Source organism: Mauremys mutica, chromosome 7, assembly GCF_020497125.1.
Source record: "Mauremys mutica isolate MM-2020 ecotype Southern chromosome 7, ASM2049712v1, whole genome shotgun sequence".
Taxonomy (NCBI): domain Eukaryota; kingdom Metazoa; phylum Chordata; order Testudines; family Geoemydidae; genus Mauremys; species Mauremys mutica.
Window position 1 is genome coordinate 39,062,670 of NC_059078.1, and position 25,192 is coordinate 39,087,861.

At 44.8% G+C, this 25,192-nt stretch overlaps 1 protein-coding gene across 1 annotated transcript; it reads right to left on the bottom strand.

Moving 5' to 3' along the window:
- Positions 1-3,850: 3,850 nt before the first annotated feature.
- Positions 3,851-18,005, bottom strand: HRH1 (histamine receptor H1). Its single transcript, XM_045025267.1, has 2 exons — positions 17,883-18,005; positions 3,851-5,657 (listed from the first exon to the last, which is right to left on the bottom strand). Exon 2 carries the CDS (start codon positions 5,537-5,539, stop codon positions 4,115-4,117), a length of 1,425 nt encoding a protein of 474 aa, XP_044881202.1. The 5' UTR covers positions 5,540-5,657; positions 17,883-18,005; the 3' UTR covers positions 3,851-4,114.
- Positions 18,006-25,192: the final 7,187 nt, after the last annotated feature.

Below are 25,192 nucleotides of genomic sequence, written 5' to 3' on the forward strand. Positions count from 1 at the left end.
GTGGCTGAAAAGAAATCATCCCTGCTGTTAGCCACACATTGTGGGGAGGGGTGAAGCAATCATCCAGAGAATTGGGTGTGAGGGGGAGGGTTAGTTGGGTTTGTGCTGCACGTTAACCCAAAAACCACAGCCCCTCCTTTTAAATGGCCAACCCATTTTTTTCCTCCTGCAGTTTCAAATGTTTCAATGCTCCCCTTATCATCTCCGTCCCAGAGGCTAGCACAGATAAGGCGGCCAAAAAACCCTGCACTTTTGCGATAAAATGTTCTCTGAGCTCATGCATTCCTCCTGCACTGAAAGAGCCCAGCAGAATGGGTGCAGGCAGACAATGTCAGAGTCCAGGAAAGCACAAAATGAATGCAAGGACAGGAGAGGATAGATGGTTGGAGCAAGAGGAGTGGTGGTGGCAGCATGATGAGAGGAGGCAGGCTGCAATGCTGAGGCTACTGAAGGATCAAACTGATATGCTCCGGTGTATGGTTGAGGTGCAGGAAAGGGAGCAGGAGCACAGACCACTGCTGCAGGCCCTGTGTAACTAATCACCCTGCTCCCCAAGTTCCATAGCCTCCTCACCCAGACACCCAAGAATGCGGGGGAATGAGCTCTGGGCACCCAACCACTCCACCCGAGAGGACTGCCCAAGCAACAGAAGGCTGGCATTCAATAAGTTTTGAAGTGCAGTTTGGCGTTGTCCTTCTCTCCTCCTCTCTTCCACCACCCCACCCAGTGCTTCCCTCCTCCACCACCCCTCCCGAGCTACCTTGGCAGTTATCCCCCTATTTCTGTGACTAATTAATAAAGAATGCATGAATTTGAAACAACAATGATTTTATTGCCTCTGCAAGCGGTGATCGAAGGGCGGTTGGCTTACAGGGAAGTACAGTGAACCAAGGGGGTGGGTTTTCATCAAGGAGAAACAAACAGAACTTTTACACCGTAGCCTGTCCATTCATGAAACTGGCTTTCAAAGCTTCTCTGATGCGCAGCGCGTCCTGCTGTGCTCTTCTAACCACCCTGGTGTTGGGCTGCGCATAATCAGCAGCCAGGTGATTTGCCTCAACCTCCCACCCCGCCATAAATGTTTCCCTCTTACTCTCACAGATATTGTGGAGCGCACAGCAAGCAGTAATAACAATGGGAATATTGTTTTTGCTGAGGTCTAACCAAGTCATTAAACTGCACCAGCACACTTTTAAACATCCAAATGCACATTCTATTACCATTCTGCACTTGCTCAGCCTATAGTTGAACAGCTCCTGACTACTGTCCAGGGTGCCTGTGTATGGCTTCATGAGCCATGGCATTAAGAGGTAGGCTGGTTCCCCAAGGATAACTACAGGCATTTCAACATCTCCAGTGGTTGTTTTCTGGTCTGGAAAGTAAGTCCCTTGCTGCAGCCATTCAGATAGACCAGAGTTCCTGAAGATGCGAGCATCATGTACCTTTCCCGGCCATCCCACGTTGATGTTGGTGAAATGTCCCCTGTGATCCACCAGTGCTTGCAGCACCATTGAAAAGTACCCCTTTCGGTTTATGTACTGGCTGCCTTGGTGCTTCGGTTCCAAGATTGGGATATGCGTTCTGTCTATCGCCCCACCACAGTTAGGGAATCCCATTGCAGCAAAGCCATCCACTATGACCTGCACATTTCCCAGAGTCACTACCCTTGCTACCAGGTTAGTGATTGCCTTGGCTACTTGGATCACAGCAGCCCCCACGGTAGATTTGCCTACTCCAAATTGATTCCTGACTGACCAGTAGCAGTCAGGCGTTACAAGCTTCCACAGGGTTATCGCCACTCGCTTCTCAGCTGTCAGGGCAGGTCCCATGTTGGTATGCCTGCGCTTCAGGGCAGGGGAAAGCAACTCACACAGTTCCATAAAAGTGGCCTTATGCATGCAAAAGTTGTGCAGCCACTGGGAATCATCCCATACCCACAACACTATGGGGTCCCACCAGTCTGTGCTTGTTTGCCGGCCCAGAATCAGCATTCCACTGTATCAACCAGCCCCATTACCACCATGATGTCCAAATTGCCAGGGCCCATGCTTTGAGAGAAGTCTGTTTCCATGCCCTCATGATTCTCATCACTGCGCTGCCATTGCCTCCTTGCCTGCTTTTGCAGGTTCTGGTGCTGCATATATGGCAGGATAATGTGCGAGATGTTTACAGTGCTCATAACTGTCACGGTGATCTGAGCGGGCTCCATGCTTGCCGTGGTATGGTGTCTGCAGGAGAGCAGAGTGGCAGTGGAAGCGTGACGATGGTTTGCAGCCCTATTGTACCGTCTGCTGCCGGAGCAGGAGAGCAGAGTGGCAGCGGAAGCATGACGATATTTGCAGCCGTACTGTACCGTCTGCTGCCAGCAGTACTCAGGACACAACAGCGGCGGCTGAGCCGAGTGGGCTGCACGCTTGCCATGGTATGGCGTCTGTGCAGAAAAAAGCGCGAAATGATTGTCTGCTGTTGCTCTCACGGAGGGAGGGGCAACTGACATGTACCCAAAACCACCTGTGATAATGTTTTTGCCCCAACAGGCAGTGGGAGCTCAACCCAGAATTCCAATGGGTGGTGGAGACTGCAGGAACTGTGGGATAGCTACCCACAGTGCAATGCTCCGAAAGTCGACACTAGCCTCGGTACTGTGGACAAACTCCGCCGACTTAATGTGCTTAGTGGGGACACACACAAATGACTGTATAAAATCGCTTCCTAAAAATCGACTTCTATAAATTCAACGTAATTTCGTAGTGTAGACACAGTCTGCAGACCTCCACAGACCACAGGTTGCAAACCACTGCTCTAAGGAACTATATTTTATTGTCTTCCTCTGACCTTTAATTAATACATATTTAGAAATCTATATCTAAATGAACTCACTGGGGCAGAGTTCATTCCTATTGTGTGGAAGGGCATGTCTGTTTCTGGGGATTATTGGTACACTGTAGCTATAGGGGGCAAAGGAGTCAGCCAATGCATAGGCAAGTGTCAGATTGTTAGTGTCACCTCTGACTGCAAGGCTCTCCAGTTCTAAATCAAGCTACTTGTTTTCTTGGCACAAGTGTTCCATTCATAGCTTAGTTCAGGAAATGTGTAATAGCCATTAAAATGTGGCTTGTAAGATGAAATTAAATTTAAATGACGGGAAAGGAAAATGTACTCTAATTATTCACTTTCCTTGAAAAGTTCAGTTGCTGTATGCAGCTTTGTGTGAAGAGTTCACCTAATGTAGCGCAGTGTATTTGCACCAGCTTTAAGGGAACTTGCTAGGGCTATGTCCTAGTTGTAGGAAGGAGGACAAAGTAGATTATCCTCCCTCTACTTTACAGTACAAGTTTAGAAACAATTGTATTCTCTTCTAGCAAAGGTAACTATAGCATGGTGGGTTTGAGAAATCTATCAATATGGTAAAATATTTAGCATATAGAAAAATATTGATATCTTTTCCAATAAAATGAACAATGCTGCTGGAAATCAACACAAACACAATATCAAAGGTTTCTATAGTACATGACAATGCAACTTGGTATCTCTAAAAGTGCATGATTCTGGGGGAATTTATAAATAAATAGGGTACATTTTCAAACAGTTCAAGGGTCATACTTTGACTGCATGAAATACCATATACTGTAGGAGATCTGTGCCTTTAACAAGCAGCACGTCTCCAGGTTAACTTTTAAAAAAAGTAAGTTACAGAAGACAACATGAACATTAGAGTGAACATATAAACTGAAGTCTTTTTTCTTTCCATATCTAATTAGCTCATAACCACTGAAGATTTCTGTCCATCTCTACAGTTATGTTCTACATAATGGAAAAAGGAAGTCTTAAAAGTTGTAAAATATGTACATTAGCATAGCAGTCCTGAGACTGAGCCCTGAGTTTTCAGGAATCCTTGTCAAAGCCAGTTCCCCTTTAAATACTTTGAACTTTAAAGCTCTTATTTGTCATGTAAATATGTGTTTCCTGTTTTCACATGATAGTTCTACGGATTACATTTTTAAAGCCTTCTACCTCATTCATAATTTCCTTTGAAACTGGAAAGTTTTCTTTCTTTGAAAAATCATGGATTCACTTTTTTTTCCACCCCAAATAAAAACAGCCTGATGAGGTATTATGAGTGAATATGAAAGATCTTTTTGAACGTCTTCTTGAAGTTCTCGTTACAGAGGGGATAGATGAATGGATTTAAAGTGGAGTTCACATAACCAAGCCAAATAGTGAACATATGGAAACTGTAGTTGCAACAGCTTTGACAATAGGCTATTACCATAAACAGCACAAAATAGGGAATCCAGCACACCATAAAGGCTGCCATTATGAAACCCAGCTGCTTGGCTGCTTTCCTCTCCCTGTTCACATGTACCCCTTGCATGGACTGGGTGCGCAGTCTCCGCCAGGTGCTCTTCAGGTAATTGAGGCCTGCAGAGTCTTTGTTAGTCTTTTCCTCAGCACTAGAAGTTGCTGGGATCAGGGTGAGATCGGAGTCATTTTTACAGGAGGCCTCAATGAAAGTGTGCTCACCTGATGTGTCACTTAACTCTGGAGTCTGTGAGCAAGACCCCTTCTTGACAGGCACATACTTCATTCCCACTTTGTCTGGTCCTAGCTGAGTCTTGGCAATGGCAAGGGGAAAACAGCTCAGTTTTACTACCTTGCTGTCACCTTCCGTAATGAGAGCCTTTGGGGGTTTGTCAAAGCTGCTGAGTTCAAGCTTCGCCCCCATACTTTTGGACTGAGGGAAGTAGAGATGTACATTGCAGCAAGGGTCTACAGAGCTTCCTTTCAAAAGATCCGTGTTTATATCTTTATTTGGCTTTTGGTGGCAAATGGTTTGCTTTTCCTGCACCTTATCACGATGTATACTTTTGCTTTCTGAGAAAGACCGAAACGATCCATTGATTAGCTCTCGGTGCTGACAGTGTTTCCGGACAGCCTTGTATATTTTTGCATAGAACCATAACATCAGTAAAGATGGGACATAGAAGTTGGCAATGGCTGTCAACACTTTAAACCAGGTGACTGTGGAGAACTCTGTTTCACAGGTCCCTTCTTCCACTTGCTGTTCCCTATCATTGGTAAAAGTACGCCAGCCTAGAATCGGTATGATCCACAGAAAAGAAATCAGCCAAGCTCCAGAAATCATTACCAAAGCTCTACTTTTGGTCCGGTACTTGAGATACTTGAGTGGCTGCTGAACTGAACGGTAACGATCTAGGCACAGTATAAAAAGGTTGAAGATGGAGGCTGTGGAGGCTACATAATCCATTGAGAGCCAGAACTGACAGGCTGGTCTGCCCAGTACCCATCTGTGCTTCAGTAGGTACATAATGTTCAGCGGCATAACAGCTGCACCAACTATAAGGTCCGCGACTGATAGGCTGACAATGTACAGGTTCCCAACTGTATGCAGCTTTCTTTCTGTTTTCACTGCATATAGGACCAAAATATTCATGATGACTGTGATCAGTGAGATGCTTCCCAGGGCCATCCCTAGCGGGATTGGGTGAGCCTCTGTTGAGTTCTTTGTTTCACACATCTTTTGCTCAAGGTCACAGAGGAGAAATCAGGGCAGCTGTCAGTATCCTGGTAATGCACTCTTGTTTACAAGTGTGGTTGAGTTTATGATGTGTTGCTTTCTGGTTCTTTTGGTGACCCTGTAAGAGAAAAAAAATAGCATCATAGAAATGTAAGACTATAAGGGACTTAAGAGGACACCTAGTCCATCTCCCTTCCCCTCTCCCCCTCTGACATAGGACCAACTAAACCTAGACCATCCCTGACAGGTGTTTATTTAACCTGCTCTTCAAAACCTCCAATGACAGGGATTCCACAACCTCCTTTGGTTCAATAATTGCAATAAAATAAAAAGAATACTGCACACTTTAGCATAATATCTCTCCTTTGACAGGGCTTTTCAAACATTAATCAATTTTAACTAAGGCTTGGAAAGGTCAAGTGAGTTGTATGAGGAATATATATAGTCTTAATGATGTTAACAACTTTGCCTGGGATTCTATAGGTCTGAAGAATATTCCACAATATATGTCTGTGCCGGCTGTCAGATAACTCTGAAAATCAGTGAAACTGGTGATAGGGGGGAGGTGAAGGGGAAGCTGCCATTCTATACATCCTTTGATGATTATCTTTAGTGTAAATATCTGATCTACACATGATCTCTTGGGCCTGAATCCAGCTAGTTCTTCTCTAAACTTTACATCCACTGCCTCTTTCATCCTATGTAGTATCATGCTGCAGAAGACTTTCCCTACAACAGAGAGTAGTGTAACTCCTCTCTAGTTACTGTCAGTGAGATCACCCTTTTTGGGCATTCTGACAATGATTCCACGTTTCCACTGGTCAGGAAGAGTCTCTTTTTCTCAGACTTCATTCAACAGTTCTGTCAGTTTTGTTAGGGTGGTTATACCAACTGCTTTTAGCATTTCTGCTGTGATTTGATCATCTCCTGCTGCTTTGTTTTTCAGCTTCTTGATTACAGCCTGTATTAGTTATCAGCATCACTACATCACTAAGGCCATGTATGGAAATGCAAAGTGCTCTGTAAGGGTGAATAATCAGACAGAGAAGTTCAAAGTGGGTACTTGTGTGAAATAGGGCTCCCTTCTAGCTCTGGTGCTGTTTGGCATTACCATAGATTGGTTAATGAAGAAGTGTATTAGCAACACACACACTGGTATAACACGGGTAGATGGAAAATGCCTTGTAGATCTAGACTCTGCTGATGATATTGCGCTATTGAGAAACACCCCGAAAAGCTACAATCAAAGACAGATAATCTGGCAACAGCAGCCAAGCTGGGCTCAGAATCAGTTATGCTGAAACAAATATCCTCAAAACCCAGATGTCAAGTAGCAACATTACATTAGAAGGCTAAAACATCAAGAAAGTAGTATATTTTTTCTACTTGGGCAGCATCTTGTTAGCCAATGGAGACCTTGTAGGAAGTGACATCAAGAATAGGAAAGGTATCCACAGCATTCACTAAACCCAATAACATATGGAAATCAAAGATATACAGCATAAGAACAGAGTTATCTCAATTATTTGCTATCGGGTTCCTCATAATTCTGATCCGGACATCTGGGGAAGAAACTTTCAGTCCATCCAGATTTCCAACTGAATATATTTTATTTAATTAACTGATTGAAAAGAAAGTAAAATAAGCTGCCTATAAATAACAAAATGAAAGTAGAGGATATCAGATAATCCATTTATCTAATTATTGGGCTGATCCGTGTCAAATAAACCAATAATTCCTCATAAGCTTTATCTGATAGTTGAATAAGACTGCTGCCCTCCCAGATTATCAGCCCCAAAATAATAAGGCATTACCAATCACAATGCCAATTCATAATTTATGTTCTAGCCAAATGGCTGATAGGGTCAAATCACTCCTAAGAGTGAAGCCACAGATGAGACTGCATCTGAGGCCATTTAAGGCATATAGGTGGTTACATAATAGCTAATCTCTTCCTCCTCAACACAGGGTTACATGAAAGGTTCCAAATTGAGATGACACAATTTACTAAATTTTAAAATTCAAATGAAAAATTCTGGTGAAAACAAGATTTCTCAAGATTAATAAACAAATCTCAACCTGTAAAAAACAAAACAAACAAACAAAAAGTGGATAATATAAATGTTTTTTTTCAGCATTTTTTATTTTTACCCATTTAAATTTTCACAGTTGTGGGAAATTTGGGGGTGTCAGACAAAAGGGATGGTCAGACAATAATTCTCTGACAGTAGATGCTGGTATTCAAAAGTTAAAGCTTTAACTCAAAGCTTTTACTCAAAAGTTAAAATACAAATCCTCAACATTACTTGTCAAAATATACAAAGTAAATATCCTTAAATCAAACTCTAATAAGTGCTCGATCAGCATTTTTGCCTACTTTGCCTATCTGAAATTTCAATTATCATTCATGGAAATATTTTTTCATCAGTTTGTGTATGGTGAAATCTGTTTACTGATATTTACCAATTAAAACTCTAATCCTTCTAAGCTAGTGTTATAGAAAGTGAGATTATTTAACCTAGGGTTGTTTTAGGTGTTTGAAAAGCTATCCTACAGGAACTGTTCTCAAATAATTTCCCTTGGTCTAACCACAGACACTCCTGCATGCACACATACCAGATGCCTGTCGGAGTTAAAAAAAAACAACAACAGTGCAAGAATTAGGTAGAGGTGTCCCTCTGCTAATAAAAACTGAAAAAAGAAGACAAACTACAAAAGCTTGTTATATCCGTTTAGCTTACCTCAGTAAGAAACTGATTTAAGCTATTTGGATATAAGCCAGGTTTAAATGAATCCAAGAGTATTCCATAGCAAGATTTTGCACCAGTTTAACTAAATCTCTAAACCTCTTTTAGTTAAATCAGTTCAAACTTGTGCGTAGACAAGACCTGAGCAGCTGAGGGGAGGCAGCACTGGATACACACTATAACCTGCTTGCTCTCAGTGAATGAGAAACTGCTTGTGATGGTTTGTCTTGAATAGGGAATTATTTTTATTTGTCTAGTACTTTTAGCAGTTGAGGCACAGAATCTTAATTAAATTCAGTGAATCTTCTTCCTTAGAGCTGAATTAGACATTTTAGTGCCCTGTGTGAGCAAGCTAGGGTGACCAGACAGCAAATGTGAAAAATAAGGATGGGGGTGGCGGGTAATAGAAGCCTATATAAGAAAAAGATCCAAAAATCAGGACTGTCCCTATAAAATCAGGACATCTGGTCACCCTAGAGCAAGCATATTTGTGCCCCCTACCATTTTTTAAAATTATATGAGTTAGGATATTATAGAGTAATGACAATGCATTTATTTTTGCGTATCGGTACTGCACGCAGACAAAGAAGCTACTGTATAATTATTTTAGGTGCTACATTAATTTTCACACAATCCTTAGCAACCTTAGAATATCTTCGTATATAACCTTTAAGTAAACTCATTGATAGGCACTGGAAAAAAAAAGCATGGATTGAAAATAATTGTAACATAAATATGGATACTACAATGGCTGAATAGCATGAAACATTCAGAAAGACAAAATTGCATTTCTGTTTTATAAAAAAATGATACAGGTGGTTTTCCATCACCTCACAGTGAGCCTGTGACTAGAATAAGCAGTCACCTCTCTCAATGACACATCTGAGGTGAAGGATTATAGCAGCATAGCTTATTTGTATAAGGCCAGTGTGGGAAGTATCATTGGGTTGGGTAAGCTATGTTGTGACAGCTGATAAGAGGCCTAAGTGTGGAGACAGAAGAAAGTATATGGCTGTGGTGATTGTGAAATCAGATTATGCTGTGTTTCAGTGTGTGACAATGCCAATGCCATGGTTATAGTGGCTAGATGGACATAACACTGAGGTGATGGCCCTGGTCTCATAGAGAAGTGCGTCAGGAACAGACTGGCTGGGCCACAGCCCAGAATGCTACAAACACAGGTCACAGTGGATTCGTTTCTTCGCTAGTGCATAGCTCACCAGCAGCCCCACTCTAGATCTGCACCCAAGGCAGATTTCCCTATTGGTCTCTTCCCCCGTACACTAAATGCCTGTGTTTTATCTGTCTGGACACAACTGAAAAAGAAAAGCCAAGGTGTGTTCAGCATCCTGGGCCAGTCTGCCCTGAAGGTGTCAATTCCCTGATGTGTGAGTGCACCAGTTAATGGAGCATTATACCAGTGGATCAGAGGGAGGCTCCCTTTTCTGTTCTCTGTAATAACAATTGAATCAGGCTAGAGCAGCAACAGGTGAGGGCAGGTCACAGTAACAGAAACACACAGCTCAAGGAGGGAGCAGGGCGTGTGTGTTGACTAAAGGCATGTTTTACTTGTGCAGTGTTTACTTTCTGTTTCTAGGGTTGCTTCCCCTAACTGTAAATCACAAGCAGCCCCTTCAGTTTTTTTGCCTGAGCATAGAAGCCCCTCTGCCCCCTTACCTTATTTTTGCAAACAGTGCAGGTGGCTCATCCTGTTGGGGCTTTGCCCTCTGCCACGATCTCGCAGAGCCTCACCCCTGGGCTGAACCTGGCTCCTGCCCTCCCCCCCCAGTTTTCCTCCTTGGCCTCTCTCCTGTCCCTGCTTCCAGCTATTTGACACCCCCACACACCCACTTAGTCAGTTTCCACCCCCTGCTCAGACCTTTCCCATCATCCCCACCGCCTCCCGATTTGCCCCCAATGGGCGTGCTCAGTAGAAGCTAAGCAGCACTCAGAACCCTGCCTGCCTGCCGCTCCACCAGGGTCCTAGTCCTGGCGAGCCTGCTCCGGCTGGGGTCACTGGGCCCGATTCTGCAGGCTGCCCCATTTTTGCATCCCCGGCAGCTCTGCGCCCTGGGCGGCTGCCCTACTCACCCCTTCCTAGTTATGGCGCCGGTCTTCCTGCTCAACAGTAATCGTCTCTTCTCTACCTCAGCGTTAAGATTCTGCAGGAGGCCTTGGTGAGCTGCAGCCATCTGCATGCCATTTATTTGGGCATCTTCTAAACTTTCAGTAACCCAGGAGACTAGATTAAAGTGTACACAATGAAATGGGAGCTGGCAGACACTGGCACAGCTGGGATTTTAATTTTTAGTCTGCTAAACAGTCGCAGGCACATAAAAGTCTGACATAAAAGTCTATGGCTGCTGACAGACAGATGTCTGGTTTCTGAAACCCCCAGATATTATGCAATTTAATCATTTGTATAGAGAATAACAAAACATTTCCCCCCATATTGGGTGGAGGCTGGGCTAGCTGTCTGAGTACATAGCCAGCGGCCAGAAGGGTTTGTAGTCCAGTAGCTAGCCTGAGCCACTGCCCCTGGTGCCACCAACTACACTGCTATTTGTAGCAGGCTAGCTTGAGTGGAGCTAGTGCTGGCACATCTACCACACCTCCCAGCTCAAATGTAGACATAACTATAGTTACTATTTTAAAATACAAACTTCTGAACATATGTCCCAATTCTGGAGGGTACTTAAACTAATTTTAAGCATATGAGTAAAACATAGGCAGATACTTAAGTACCCTCCTGAATCAGGGTCATGTTTATTGCTAGCACTGCCCTGCCACATGTCAGTGAATACATAAGGTGGTTCCTTAAAAAATTAATTGTGAACAATGTTTTAAATGAAACTCTCTATATACATTTTCTGTTAGTGAGAGTCAATAGAAAGCTCTTTGAGCATAAGCAGGCAGATGTATTGTACACACAACCCCTATCAGATTGTTATCTGCATATGTGTGTGCTTTAGCTTCATTGGGAAAACAAAACAATCAGCTTGTTGAAGTAGATGTGGTTTATAGGTGAAAATTAAGAGAAACACATTTTGTTATTGTTGTTACAAATACAAAAATAAATAGGACCGTGGATTTTGAACACCAGAACTAATCATTTTAAGACATGACATAAGACTACAAAGCACTAGATGAATAGTAAAGTATCTAGTGTCTAATGACTTGGACAGAAATAACACAAGGGAATAAATCATTGTGGTGACTACAGTTAGCAAGGAGAGGTGATTGTGGAATTTGTCACAGAGGAAGGCCTTAGGGCTAATTTTTCCCGGGTAGGTAAATTTATTTGTGCCTGGAAAATGCATGCAAATTTGGACCAAGACAGTTATGCATTTGGACACACCAAACTCATCTGCACATCTGGTTACACAGATTTGTGTATGGACTAGTGATCTAGATCAGGGGTTCTCAACCAGGGGTACACAGAGGTCTTCCAAGGGGCATGTCAATTCATCTAGATATTTGCCTAGTTTTACAACAGGCTACATGAAAAGCACTAGCAAAGTCAGTCGAAACTACAATATCATACAGACGACTTGTTTATACTGTTATATATACTATATACTGAAATGTAAGTACAATATTTATATTCCAGTTGATTTATTTTATAATTATATGGTAAAAATGAGAAAGTAAGCAATTTTTCAGAACTAGTGTGTTGTGACACTTTTGTATGTTTATTTCTGATTTTGTAAGCAAGTAGTTTTTAAGTGAGGTAAAACTTGAGGGTAGGCAAGACAAATCAGACTCCTGAAAGGGGTACGGTAGTCTGGGAAAGTTGAGAGCCATTGATCTAGATGCACAACAGTAAGTTTTTCTTCATGTGGAACAGGTGCAATGGCATTTGGCAAGTGAGGCTGATCTACCCACCTTAGTGAATCTGGCTCAAATGGGAAGAGCAGCAGAAACAGAATCTCAGGAAGAAAAACATGCTTAATTTTTAATGTTATTCAATATGAAGGTCATATTCTGACCTGACACTCATTTATGCACACAGTTTTGCATGAGCTATCAGGAGTGAGTGATAGACTCTGCATGCACAGACAACAGTTATGCACAAGGTGTGCATCAACACCTTTTGCATGTATGATTACATGTGCGGACTCTCGAACCTAAAGGCAGAGGTTGTATATTGCAAGTTTGGCCCTTATAAACATTAATAATAATACCTAGCTCTTATACATTGCTTACATTTCTTCCATTTTTATTAGGGTGTAACAAGCACGATACCACAAAAGTTAATAAAGGAGAAAAGGTCGAAAGAAAAAGAGGAAGAAGGGGACAGCAGGTGGAGTAGTTCTCTTTCCTATAAAGATGGGTAGTTATTGCTATTCATTTAGAGAAACTCTCTGCTTCTTTGATGCCTTTTACTCCCCCTCAGCTAACCGGAGGAGCTGATATAGGGCCTAAAGTACTCTGATATTTTAAGCTTCTGAATGTCGGGTCAGAAGACCAACAATCTACTCCAAAGATTTATAAAAAACAAATCTTACCTGTGATGGTGACCTGCCACTTCCCTCCATTCTGGATAAGTCTAACAGGAAGTGTCTGTTTAGCTCATAAAAGCAACAGTGAAGGACATTAAACATCCATGTGTACATATGTAGGTCTATGATGTTTGCACAAATCAAACAAGTCATGTATTGGATTTCTGATCCCAATTATTCTGGAAGTAGAGATAACAGATACTGCCCCATGCTAACTCCGTCTCTTTCATATTTCAGTAGCCAGTGCTGGAGTTGGAATCTCCAAACCCCTCTTCACAAGAAGTCAAGTTCCTCATTCCATAAACTTTGCACTCTAATGAACCAGGATTAATAACGCTGGTGTTATAAAACAAACAACAGGTGTTGCTGCTGCGACTAGGGAGAGCAAGTGTGCAAACAATGCAATACCTGCCCAAGAGAAAAATCAGATTCAGGGTAGTCCGCAAGTTTCTGCCATGTTTTCTCCACATCATCCCTTCAGTTGGGTAGGAATGCCCAGAAGGAACACAGAATTCAGAGATCTAACCGAAGCTTTCAGCTTCCCCAGCTAGACATGGAAAACAGATGTCACCCTTTGTGCCTCCTAACCCACCCAGTCCTGCCACAACATATGCTCACAAACCAGACTGCCACTGGCTTCCCTACCACACCTATGTACTGCTCTCCTTCCACAGGGGTTAGGGGAATAGAGTGTGATTGATAACTGAGAGGGGGAGTTAATGCTTCAGGGATCCTCCAATGAAATTAGTGATAAGAACTGTAAAATGAAAACATGATTCCAGCTGAATCCCACAATTAGAGCAACAGCAGCAGTGAGGCATCTCACCTGAGTAGTTACTGCCCCTGCCTGCAAATGGAATAACTCTTTTAGCAGTACATTGTTCCTGCATGTTAGGGGAATCTTAGCTACTCATTTAGTTTCCTGTCCACTTTGTACTCCTGGAGTGGTGCAGGCACTGGCCCTTAGAGCAACTCTTGCTTCAGTAGTTTTTCCTGAGAAAGGATTGCAGGATCCAGCCCTTCAACTCTCTCTTCTGCTCATTTCTTTCCCATCCTTTCCCTTTTTTCCCTCAGTGCAGACATTCACCCACCTTGATGTTTGAGAACAGAGTGGGGAGAAAAACAAAGTTTAAATTTGCACAGATCAGAAAAATCACTCACAGAATTGATGTCAAAGCTATTAGTTATGTTTGAGAATATGCAAAATAAAAATGCATGTGCTTGCTGAAAAATATGCCCCCTTCCCCAACACAAACAAAAACCAGCACAGCTAGAAGTTGGTTGGAGCAGCTGAAGTCTGCGCTATTGCGCTCTCTCTCTAGGTCCTTATATGGTCTTCATCACCATAGCAGCTAAGTGATCCACAGTCCCTCATGGATTTTATCTTCTCTCTTTCACAGGGATGTGGTGAATTATTATCCTCATTTTAAAGGGAACTGAGGTGAGATACAGGGTAGATTAAGTGATTTGTCTAAGGTCACCCAGGAAGTCTGTGACTGAGCCAGGAATTAAACCGAGGCCTCTGTCCTGTGTCCCATCCACTAGACCATTGTTCTCACCACAATGGCAAGGTACCCTAGACACTCAATTTAATTGAATTGCAAACTAAAGAGTGACTTCAGTCCTTAATCCTTATAACACAGCCTGAGCAGCTTTAATTTGTCCTTGACCTTTTTGATGTTTTGATGTTTATTGTAATAAACACATGTGTAGGCTAGGGCGCATAAAAAGCACTTTGTACAACTTATTTCTCAATATTTGCTACTGGTAGCAGTGCTGTGCCTGGGAATAAGTGTTTATAGTATCAGGCTCTGAATTTGGACCCCAAATTGTGTACCCCAGTTTTTAGACATATAAATGTCAAGGCTGGGTTAGGAGCACTTCAGAAATTTGGGCCAAACGTTGCATCTTTGCTCTTGAGCAAATAAATTCAACCCCTGTTCCAGGAATTTGGTTGTTCTGTGGCTCTTGTATATACTGTTTGTACAATCTTGAGTTTGTATGCATACAGACGGCATTTCTGGAGCATGTTAATGAGGAAATAAGCCAAGACAATAGTTAACTAGCAGAGTTTCTCTGTACTATCTCCTTCAATGTGACTATGACATTCCCAGCACATACTTCCACCTAATTTTCCTTTGATAAAGCAGGTTAAGCTCTTTCAAACAGTTCAAAAGCTGTAGCCAGAGAGGGAATAACTTACAACTTGATAAAGAACAAATACTGAATCTTTTTGCTGCAGTTACCTGTCCCTGCCTTCTCCACTATGGAATCCAACACCCCAAAGAGACTGCAGTTAAAGGGTTGAGATCTTCAGGATCATCTCACCCCCACACTACTTGAAGAGCTCAAGAAGTTCAGTGCTGTGACATGATGGTTTTACATTAGAAGCCAGATGGTTATGGCTCTTGCTCAGCTGTGTGAGGAGGAGAGTCCTTTTGCTTTCCCTGCATCCCTTTTATAGCTGAACAATGGCTTTTCATAGTGGAAGCCCCTGTACTGTGTGCCCTGGGAGAGAACAGACACCATTCATTCCTGCTCCCCTTTCAGGGAATAAGTTTCTAAAAAGGGGTGGGGAAGTGTATCAAGGAGAGCAGTAAGCTTCATCTGAATGAATGGTGCTGCTTGTGCACACAGAATAGCCCTGGAAGATGTTGTGCAAGATGTTCCTCCTGGGGCAGTGCAGCTCCACACTGCCCTTTGCCTATGGCTTTAGTGCCCTCTAATTTTGCCCTCTGAAATAAAGTTGCATCACAACACATCAGTGCAATTCTATGTCATGAATAGCACAACATCCTGAAACTCAACTTTATCCCTGGAAAATACATTGAAAATCAATAGCCCTACCTCATACTGTAATATCAAATGCAAATCACCCCCCATGCCCTAAGCAATGATACCAACCCTTAACTGTATGTCTGTAATACTGAACCAGTCTGCTTTAATATGTACCATTACTTATGTGCCCACAATAGCAGACAGGTGCTACTTATTATTTATGATTTGTATTATCTTAGCGCCTAGAGGTACTACTCATAGAACAGACTTTAATGAAAACAAACAGTCCAACGTCTTGGCCAGCTCTTTGGACTTCCTAAGTCCCTTCCTTATTTTAAAATGCCTGGATTCATATTTACTGTCTACGTAAAGCTTCCTTTACAAATGAAAATGAGCAAATGCAGCTTGTTTGTTATTGTTCCAGGATGGTACGTTCTCCTTGCCTGCCCCCTTAGCAGGTGTTGATCCTAGTGGGGGATGCTCAGCAAGTCACCGCTGACTCACTGCTGTAGGTGCAGCTCATTAAGCTCCACCCTGGCTAGAAGCAGTGTGGGGGTAGATCTCTAGAAACAGGCAGTGTGGGTTGAATAGTCCTTAAGGAAGAGCTTAGAGCAGCCAGAGCTGCAAAGAAGAACTGGGCTGGAATTTTGTGTCTCTATATTAATCAAGCAAAACCCCAGGATGAGGCTAAGTTTTCACTATAAACTACATGTGTAGTTTGGCTTTGACTGAGAAAGTCACTTGCTCCCAGTGACCTTCTGTTCATGAAGCCATCAACACAGCAGATGATTAGATTCTCTCTCTCACACAGACTTGTTTCTAATCTCCAAAAATCAGTGAAATTACATTCTGCACACACTTGCTTTCAGGTTATGGTTCTCACAGAGGCTTGAGAAATGAGTGCTTTTAAAGTACAACCATTTGTAATTTACTTAGTCTTGTTTTTCATTGATTCTTCATCATGCTGCAGGGCATACACTGATCGACAGCTAGAGTTTAGTATCGTTTTACATGGCAAATGCACAGATGATAAAGCTAGAAGGGTCCACTGTGATCATCTAGTCTGGCCTCTTGCGTAGCATAGCGAGGCCATAGAACTTCCCTGAATTAATTCCTGTTTGAACTACAGCATGTCTTTCTAGAAACACATACAATCCTGACTGAAAAATTGAGAATTCACCAAAGCCCTTGGTAAGCTGGTCTAATGATTAATTATCTTCGCTTCAAATTTTGTTCCTTATTTCAAGTCTAAATTTGTCTTTTTCAACTTCCAGCCATTGGATCTTGTCATACCTGTGTCTGCTAGATTGAAGATTGAAATTTTGTTCTCTATGTAGGCACTTAAAGACTATGATCAAGTCAGCTTTTAACCTTCTCTTTGTTAAGCTAAATACATTAAGCTCCTTGGGTCTTTCATTATAAGACATGTTTTCAATTATTTAATCATTCTCATAGCTCTTCTCTGAGCCCTCTCTAATTTATCAACACCCTTTAATTGTTGAAACCAGAACTAAACACAGAATTCCAGTAGCTGTCTCACCAGTGCCAAATGCAGGGGTAATATAACTTCTCTACTCCCACTCAATATTGCCCTGTTTACACATCCAATGACTGCATACATTTGGCCACTGCATTGCACTGGGATCCCATGTTCAGCTAATGATCCACCATGATCACTGTAGTCAGCCAGCTCTCAGTCTGGGTTTGGTCATCATATATGTATATCTCTTGCACTGGGTTCCCTCCAGAACCACCTCTCCTAGGCAAGATCACTGTTTCCTGCAGGAGTCGGGCTCAGTCCTGGGGTCCTTTCTGAGTCTAATTATCTTCAGTCCCTGGTGCTGCTCCTGCGGTCTCTGACAGAGAGCAGACATCTAGAGCCCCTGTCTTCCTTAAACAAAGGATGGTGGGGGAGGGAAGGTTAGTCACCGTCTCAGGCTGGGTTCCTTCACAGTCTCTCTACTAAGCCAAACTTGCCCCTCTGCTCTGTGACCAGCTTCACCTTTTCATGCTCTGCAGATGAACCTAATTGGCACTGAGTACAGGGATGCTCATTAGGCTTGCTGTCAATGGGATGGGAGTCAGTGCTTCCCAGGATAGTGTCCACCATTCTGTAAGCATGGTCTGTATTCTTGCTTACTAGCAGAATTGAAAGTAAGCTGGTACGGGCCTGTACGGCGTACCAGGAAAAAAAAGTGCAGCAGCGTACTGACAAGAAAGTGGAGCATTCAGTACTGGCTTACGTTCACTTCCTTTGGCTGCATAACAAACAGCTTAAACTCAGAGCTAATAAAAGCTTGGAAATGGAAAACTCACTGTCACATCTGTTGGTTGTTTCTCTCCCTCTCCTCCTCCAGCCAGGCTGCGGAAGGCGGCTAGGCTCTGTGTTTCCCCCCTGCCTTGCACTCAGCAGCAGCTGCAGTGGCTCCTCTCTAGCTTGTGGCAGGGAGCAGGGGAACTGGCTGAGGGAGAAGCCTGCTCAGGATGCCTGCCGCCTGCATGATAACAGTTTAAACTCAGCTGTTCCCTCCGTGGTTCAACCCGTAGATTAGGAGCCATTTCTTGTTAATTTCACTCACAGTTGTTGGGGGAGGGGGTGTGAGAGAGAGAGAGAGAGACCAAGGCAGGGGCAGTTCTTTTCTGCCCCCTGGATGAGGGCATCTCCAATAGTATAATACACAAGAAATACAATCCCAATTGGGAACCTTTCCAAGTTCAAATCTATCCCATTCCCTCCCCAGCAGAGGATCATGGTTGTGATACCCAAACTCCTTGCAGATCCACGTTGAAATGTTACTGTTTAAAAAAAACATGGAGAACATGGTGGAAAGATGTGTCATGATGATCCAGGTTTATTTTGGGCAAAGGAATTTTGTTAAATCAACTAAAGATTCACAGGGAAAGCAAGTAGACAAAACTACAAAGTGATTGGAGGGGAAAACTGGATATTCAGGGAAATTATTGTGCCTCCTTTGAAAGAAATAATAGTTTTCATTCCACCCTCTTTATATATTGAATTAAACACCTGAAATGTCCTTAGGGTGTAGGGGCGCGATCTCAGATCTTTTTTGTTTTATCAGTGTCCTGCAGAATGTGGAGGCTGAAATTGACAAAAAACTTTCTCTAAGTATCTTGTATATTTCATGAAGGCTTTTCTAATTGTCCTTCACTCACCCCTGCCTTTCCCCACTACTAGCCACCCATTGGTGTGCCCCCTGCACCCTTTGATGTGCCTGGAAGGGAGATTAAACAATCCTTGATATCTGACTTGCTAGGAGATAGGGAGGGTCTAGGGCAGGCAGGGCACTGGAGGGCATGGCACAGCGCAGTGCCAGGTGCCAGGTGCAGCAGCAGCTGCTGGCTCTCTGCAGGCAGCAGATCATGGGGGCCGGTTGCTGGGGTTGCTGCCTGTCAGCGGCAGGCTGCAGCTTCATTGTTTGTGACACATTCATACACATACATACTGTATGCATTACTGTCCTTGTGCAAGCAAGCGGCCACCCATTGCAGCGGCCAGGCGCATTTCTGCAGGCACGCAGCCCATGGGTAGGGCGCTGGTGCGCTTTTGAGGGGTGTGGGGACAGGGGAGACAGTGTTTCTGCAGCTAACACCTCAGGAACTTCTGCAAGAGCAAAGTCTGGCTGGGCACTGCCAGTGCATCTGTGGGCGCCCACCTTTTGGGTTGCTGCTAAATGATGTCCCCAGGAAAACTTCCAGCCTCCGCAGCTGCTGTTGCTCTCTCTGCCAGGTTGCAGGAGGGAGCCGCACACAGGAGCCGCCCGGGAGGCATGGAGGAGATGGAGGTCCAGGGGGCACGCGGCAGCAACCACATACACAGCGATGCGGGGTGGCAGGTGGGGGCTGCAGCTCCAAGGGGAACCACTACCTACAGCAAAGCTGCCCCAGTCCCCGGTTTGGTCCTGGCGCGTGGAAGGTGTGAGTGGGCCAGCGGGGGCAAGAAAGGGGAATCTGTGTGAGGGACTGGATGGAGCAAAGCATCTCTCCCACATTGGGACATACAGCTGATCTCTCTGCTCTCCCTGTTGTTGTGCTATGCCTTGAGATGAATGTGCTGCACGTTGGCCCTTTCCAAGCCACAGTTTCACATATGGCATGGGATTCCACTGAGTATAAGAAGGTCCCACACATGAAATGAATAGCAAGTCTGCCACATGATGAGTGGTAAGTGCAGTCCGTTTCACAGTAATGATGTTGTTCATCACACTGAATCCCCTTTCGCAGTCAGCGTTGCTTGCAGCAAGAGTGTCCACTGCAAGGATAAGTTTTTTAAGTTTACCAGGAATGTTTTTTCCTCCAGAAGCCTTGAATTCAACAAATCCCAAGTGTGTTTCCTGTTGATTGATTCTCACTTGATTAGGCAATGCTCTTATTTCCTTTTCTCCAAAGTGGGGATTCTCTGGATTCTCTTGCCATTTTTCGGGATTCAAAACCGACAAATTGTTCTTATAATTAAGTTCTTATAATTGGAAACCCTTTCTTCACATGTGCTTTGATCAGCTTTGTTTGAGGCAGTTGTGAATAGTTTTGTCCTCATATCGTCAATGACTGCTTGAATGAATTGAGACGAGTTGATTCTGGGGTTTAATTTGCTGTTTTTGAATATCATGGATTGTTCAGCCTTCTGAGCTTCTTCAGAGTAAATCCCTGGGTCTGTTTTTAGACTTTCGATTCTCTTGATGTATATTTGCATTAGGTTTTCTGCTTTTGGAATGGTCTTGTCTCGTTCTTGTAACATGTCAGACAAGTTCTTCAGTTCTGTCAGCACATCCAGCATTAAAGGAAGGTTTCTGATGAAATTTACAGAACACAGCTTTGAGTGTAGTCCTTGAAATTTAATACGTTCGCTTCCGACTCTTGACAGGTCTTGTGAGACCGCCTTGAAGTGCTTTGCCGAAGCAGGGTATGTTTGCCACACTGCATTGACTGCTCTCCATGTTGATGCCACCCACGTTAAATTGAACACTTTGCCGATATTTTGAAGTACAATGTGTAATTCATTGGCATGAGCACTCAGTTCACAAGAGTTTTTTGGTGACTGACTGTACAAGGAATATAATGCATCCAAAAAAGCCTAAAAGTCATTTGTACCTCCGGTGACTTCTAAAGCTTCATCAACAGCAAATTCCAATAAATGGTTGAGGCAATGCCATAATATCACATTAGGAAAGTCCGTTTGTAGTAGTTTTCCAACATCAGCTTTGACTTCTAATATCACATTTGCGCTGTCACTACAAAAGCTGATCAACACTTCCAATAATAGTTCTTTAGTGAACCCACAACACAGCAAGCATTTCAAAATTTCCCCTTTAATGGCTGCTGCTGTTGCACTTTGCAGTTTTATCAAGTCCAGAGGAAACGTAAGTGGCCTCATAACTCCATCTATACTGGCTTTCAAAAAAATTATAAGAGTTGAGTTTCCAGTGAGAATAGTCAATTCATCAACAAGTACTGTAAGTTTTGCCTTATTGTTGATGATTTTACTGACAATTCTCTTTTATTTCAGTGGCTATATGATTGATTATGTCTACACAAACTGTTCTACTGTGCAACATACACCCCATTTCAATTCCGTTGATTTGCTGTAGGTCAATGAGGCTCTCATGGTCACTGAGTGGTCGATTTGTTTTGGCAATGTAGTAGGCTGTTTGGAATACATGAGCAGTAGTTTCAAATGGTGCTTCTTCACTTTGAGCATTCAGATTAAGACGAGTTTCTTTTTTAGCCATGACTTGAATTTTTTCAGCCTCCATGTGAGCTGCAGATTGCTTATGTTCATTTATTTTTTTGCGAAGGGAGGACAGCTCTATCTCTTTATTCTTTCAGTATGAGGATATTTCACAAGAGGTCCAGTTTGGAGAGATGTTAACCCCTCTTGCAGAATGCAGCTTCAAATCAGAAACGTCATGACATACTGTGCACCCAAGTTTACTGCCTGAAGCAAAAAGCCAGTTGTTTTTCTTTTTGAACTCCTCAAATTGCATTTTTGATCACGCAGTAGGGTATGGTGGTGGAGTATCAGTTTTCTTACCCGGCAATTCAGGATTTTCATTTGTCTCCTCTCTTTGTGGTGGCTGCGGCTCACCACATGACAAAGGTGTAAAAGTATCAGTGTTTTTTCCCCGTGGATGACTAGTTTCAGCTTCTTCATTTGTTGCTGTTCTTTTTGACTGACGATCCCCCATTTCCTCACTTTTACGTTTAAACATACCTGTAAACTGCGTCGCCTAGCTTACCGCCGCTAGGGGCGATGGTGAGCTACTCTTTCCCTGGCCGGCTTGAGCCCCACCCCGGTCTCGGGAGAATCAGTGGCAGGGGGAACACCGGTGAACGTCTGCGGCGCGCCCCTCAGGCAGGGGAGCGCCAGCAAGAGCCTGTAGCACGCCCTTCAGGCAGGGGAGCGCCGGCACGAGTCTGTAGCGCGCCCCTCAGGCAGGGGAGCGCCGGCACGAGTCTGTAGCGCGCCCCTCAGGCAGGGGAGCGCCGGCACGAGTCTGTAGCGCGCCCCTCAGGCAGGGGAGCGCCGGCCCGAGTCTGTAGCGCGCCCCTCAGGCAGGGGAGCGCCGGCCCGAGTCTGTAGCGCGCCCCTCAGGCAGGGGAGCGCCGGCCCGAGTCTGTAGCGCGCCCCTCAGGCAGGGGAGCGCCGGCACGAGTCTGTAGCGCGCCCCTCAGGCAGGGGAGCGCCGGCAAGAGTCTGTAGCGCGCCCCTCAGGCAGGGGAGCGCCGGCAAGAGTCTGTAGCGCGCCCCTCAGGCAGGGGAGCGCCGGCAAGAGTCTGTAGCGCGTCCCTCAGGCAGGGGAGCGCCGGCAAGAGTCTATAGCGCTGTCGGGACCTGGTTCCTGCGGCTGACTGGCCGGGTAGGGGAACGCAGGCCCACCCTACACCACTGCGTTCCAGCCCAGGGCCCTGGCGGGGGCGAGACGAGGGTCCCGCCACTGGGTTAGCGGGGTTCTTTCCACAACATAGACTCACCGCCGTGTCGTTCAGTCCCTGGGCTACTTCCTACCCGATTACGCATCCCCCTGGTCCCTCCAGTTCATCCGGGTAGACCGCTGCTGGCAGCTCAAGCTCTCCCCCCGGCGCAGGCTCTTCCAGTTCCTTGGGGTACTCGGCGGCAGGCAGTCCTGGTAGGCCCAGTCCTTCCTCCAGCTCAGGTTTCCCCTGGTCCAGGGCCTCCCCTGGGGTAGCAGCAGGGTCCGAAGGGAGCAACGTGCAGTCTGCATGTGCCTCCCTCCCTGGTGCTGCTCTGACTGAGCTAAGGGCCCCGCCCTTTGTACTTCCTGTTCCACCCCTCCCCTTCCGGGGGGTGGAGCAAGCTTGGCCTGTCCCCGCCCACTCAGGTTGAGAGAGTGGCTTTTTACCCTCAGGCTCGGAGGGGAGCCACCCTGGCTCCCTACAATACCTGTTAGGGTCTGTTGAATGTGTACCTTCTTAGGCGGCATTTTTTCCCCACTTACTGTCCTCCTACTGTTAATTGCGCGCCTGACAAGACTTGACCAATAAGAAGCAAGGGTGCGTGATTACTATGTGGCAGTATGGCACTCAAAAGCTAACGTTTGGAACAACTATGTGAACGTCTTCCTGTGAAAACAAAATCTTCTTGTCTTGCTTGACAGATCTAAATCTACTCTCATCCAGGTATGTTATAAATTTATATGTACAGTATGGATGGATCTCTCAAAAAAGATAACTCTTCAGTGTAGGAGTCGGACCAACAGCCCCCCTGGGGCAGGACACCATTAAGCAGCACACCCATTAAGCAGAAGTTCCTGAGGTGTTAGTAGCAGAAACACTGTCTCCCTTGTCCCCCCACCCCTCAAAAGGAAGCTGGCACCCTACCCATGGGCTGCACGCCTGCAGAAAAGCGCCTGGCTGCTGCAATGGGTGGCCGCTTGCTTGCACAAGGACAGTAATACATACAGTATGTATGTGTATGAATGTGTCACAAACAATCCAACTGCAGCCGACCAGCAGCGACCCAGCTGGGCTGGGTCTGCCAAGGAGTAAGTAATGGAGGCAAAAACCACAGCCAGCGAGCCAGGAGGAGGGGGGCAAGGGGATGCGCTGTGCCATGCCCGCCAGTGACCCGCCTGCCCTAGACCCTCCCTATTTCCTAGTAAATCAGATATCAAGGATTGTTTAATCTCCCTTCCAGGCACATCAAATGGTGCAGGAGGCACACCAATGGATGGCTAGTAGTGGGGGAAGGCAGGGGTGAGTGAAGGACAATTAGAATAGCCTTCATGAAATATACAAGATACTTAGAGAAAGTTTTGTCAATTTCAGCCTCCATATTCTGCAGAACACTGATAAAACAAAGAAGAGATCTGAGATCGTGCCCCATGTCCTAAGGACATTTCAGGTGTTTAATAGTAGTAGTAGTAGCTTTATTTTCTATATCTAAGTCATGCAACGGGAGGGATCCATGAAGTATGTAGGAGAGGTGGGTTGCTGGCGATTGGACCGTACCGGTAAGAAATGTAAATTACTTTAACCCTGTAACAGGGTGGACCCTGCTCCTGCCCTGAAGGGGTTAAAAACAGCCCTGGGATAGGGCTTTGGCAGGAGAAGACAGCCTTTAGCCTGGGCTGATTGGGGAAGTGGCTGCAGCTGAGGCCACGCCCCAAACTGAGCCACAGGCCTTATAAAAAGGCAAGGGAAGCCAGAAGCCCAGAGAGTCTCTCTCTGCCTTCAGAGAGAGATGGGCCTGGCTGCTTAGGAGCTTGAGACTGGATACCTGAGTGAAGCAGGGCTGGGGAAGGCTGAGGAGCCGGGGAGCTCCAGCCTAGAAAGCCCCAGGCTGTGGCCTAGCAGTGGGCCAACTGGTACTGGGGGTTGCAGAGGGCAGCCCAGGGGTAGGCCAGGGCAGCAGGTCCAAACCCTCCTTGCCAGTGATGAGTAGGCTGATACTGCAGTCTGCCCCAGAGTGTGGGGCTAGACAATGACTGGCAGTAGCCAAATACTGAGGCAAGGTGGGGATAGAGGGTGAGGGTTCCCTAAGGAGGGGAAACCCAGAGAGAAAGGGGTTACTGCTAGGGGGCAGCACCCCATGTAAAAGGGCACCGGGTCCAGGGAGGAACACGGGGGCCTGAAGACAGGTGGATCACCAGCCTGCAGAGGGCGCTCCGAACGCTGGAACAGAGCTAATTCCCCAGAGCAACCAGCAGGAGGAGCCGCAGGGGTGAGTCCGACCCGTTACACACCCCTGCTTACTAGATGTACAACTTTACATTTGGATGTATTGAAATGCATACTGTTTACTTGCACTCCCTTTATCAAATGATCCAGATCATTCTATATCAGTGATTTGTTCTCTTCCTTATTTACCACACTCCCAATCTTTGTGTCATTTGAAAACTTTATCAGTAATTATTTTTTCTTCCACGCCATTGATAAAATATTAAATAGCATAGGGCCAAGAACCAACCCCCCTAGCGGGACCTCACTAGAAACACACCAATAAATGATTCCCCATTTATAATTACATTTTAAGATCTATCAATTAGCCAGTTTTTAATCAATATAATGTGTGCTGTGTTGATTTTGTATCATTCTAGTTTCTTAATCAAAATGTCATGTGGTACCAAGTCAAATGCCATACAGAAGTC

Excerpts from the sequence above, each read along its gene's own strand:
- HRH1 (XM_045025267.1), bottom strand. The coding sequence starts at position 5,539 with ATGTGTGAAACAAAGAACTCAACAGAGGCTCACCCAATCCCGCTAGGG.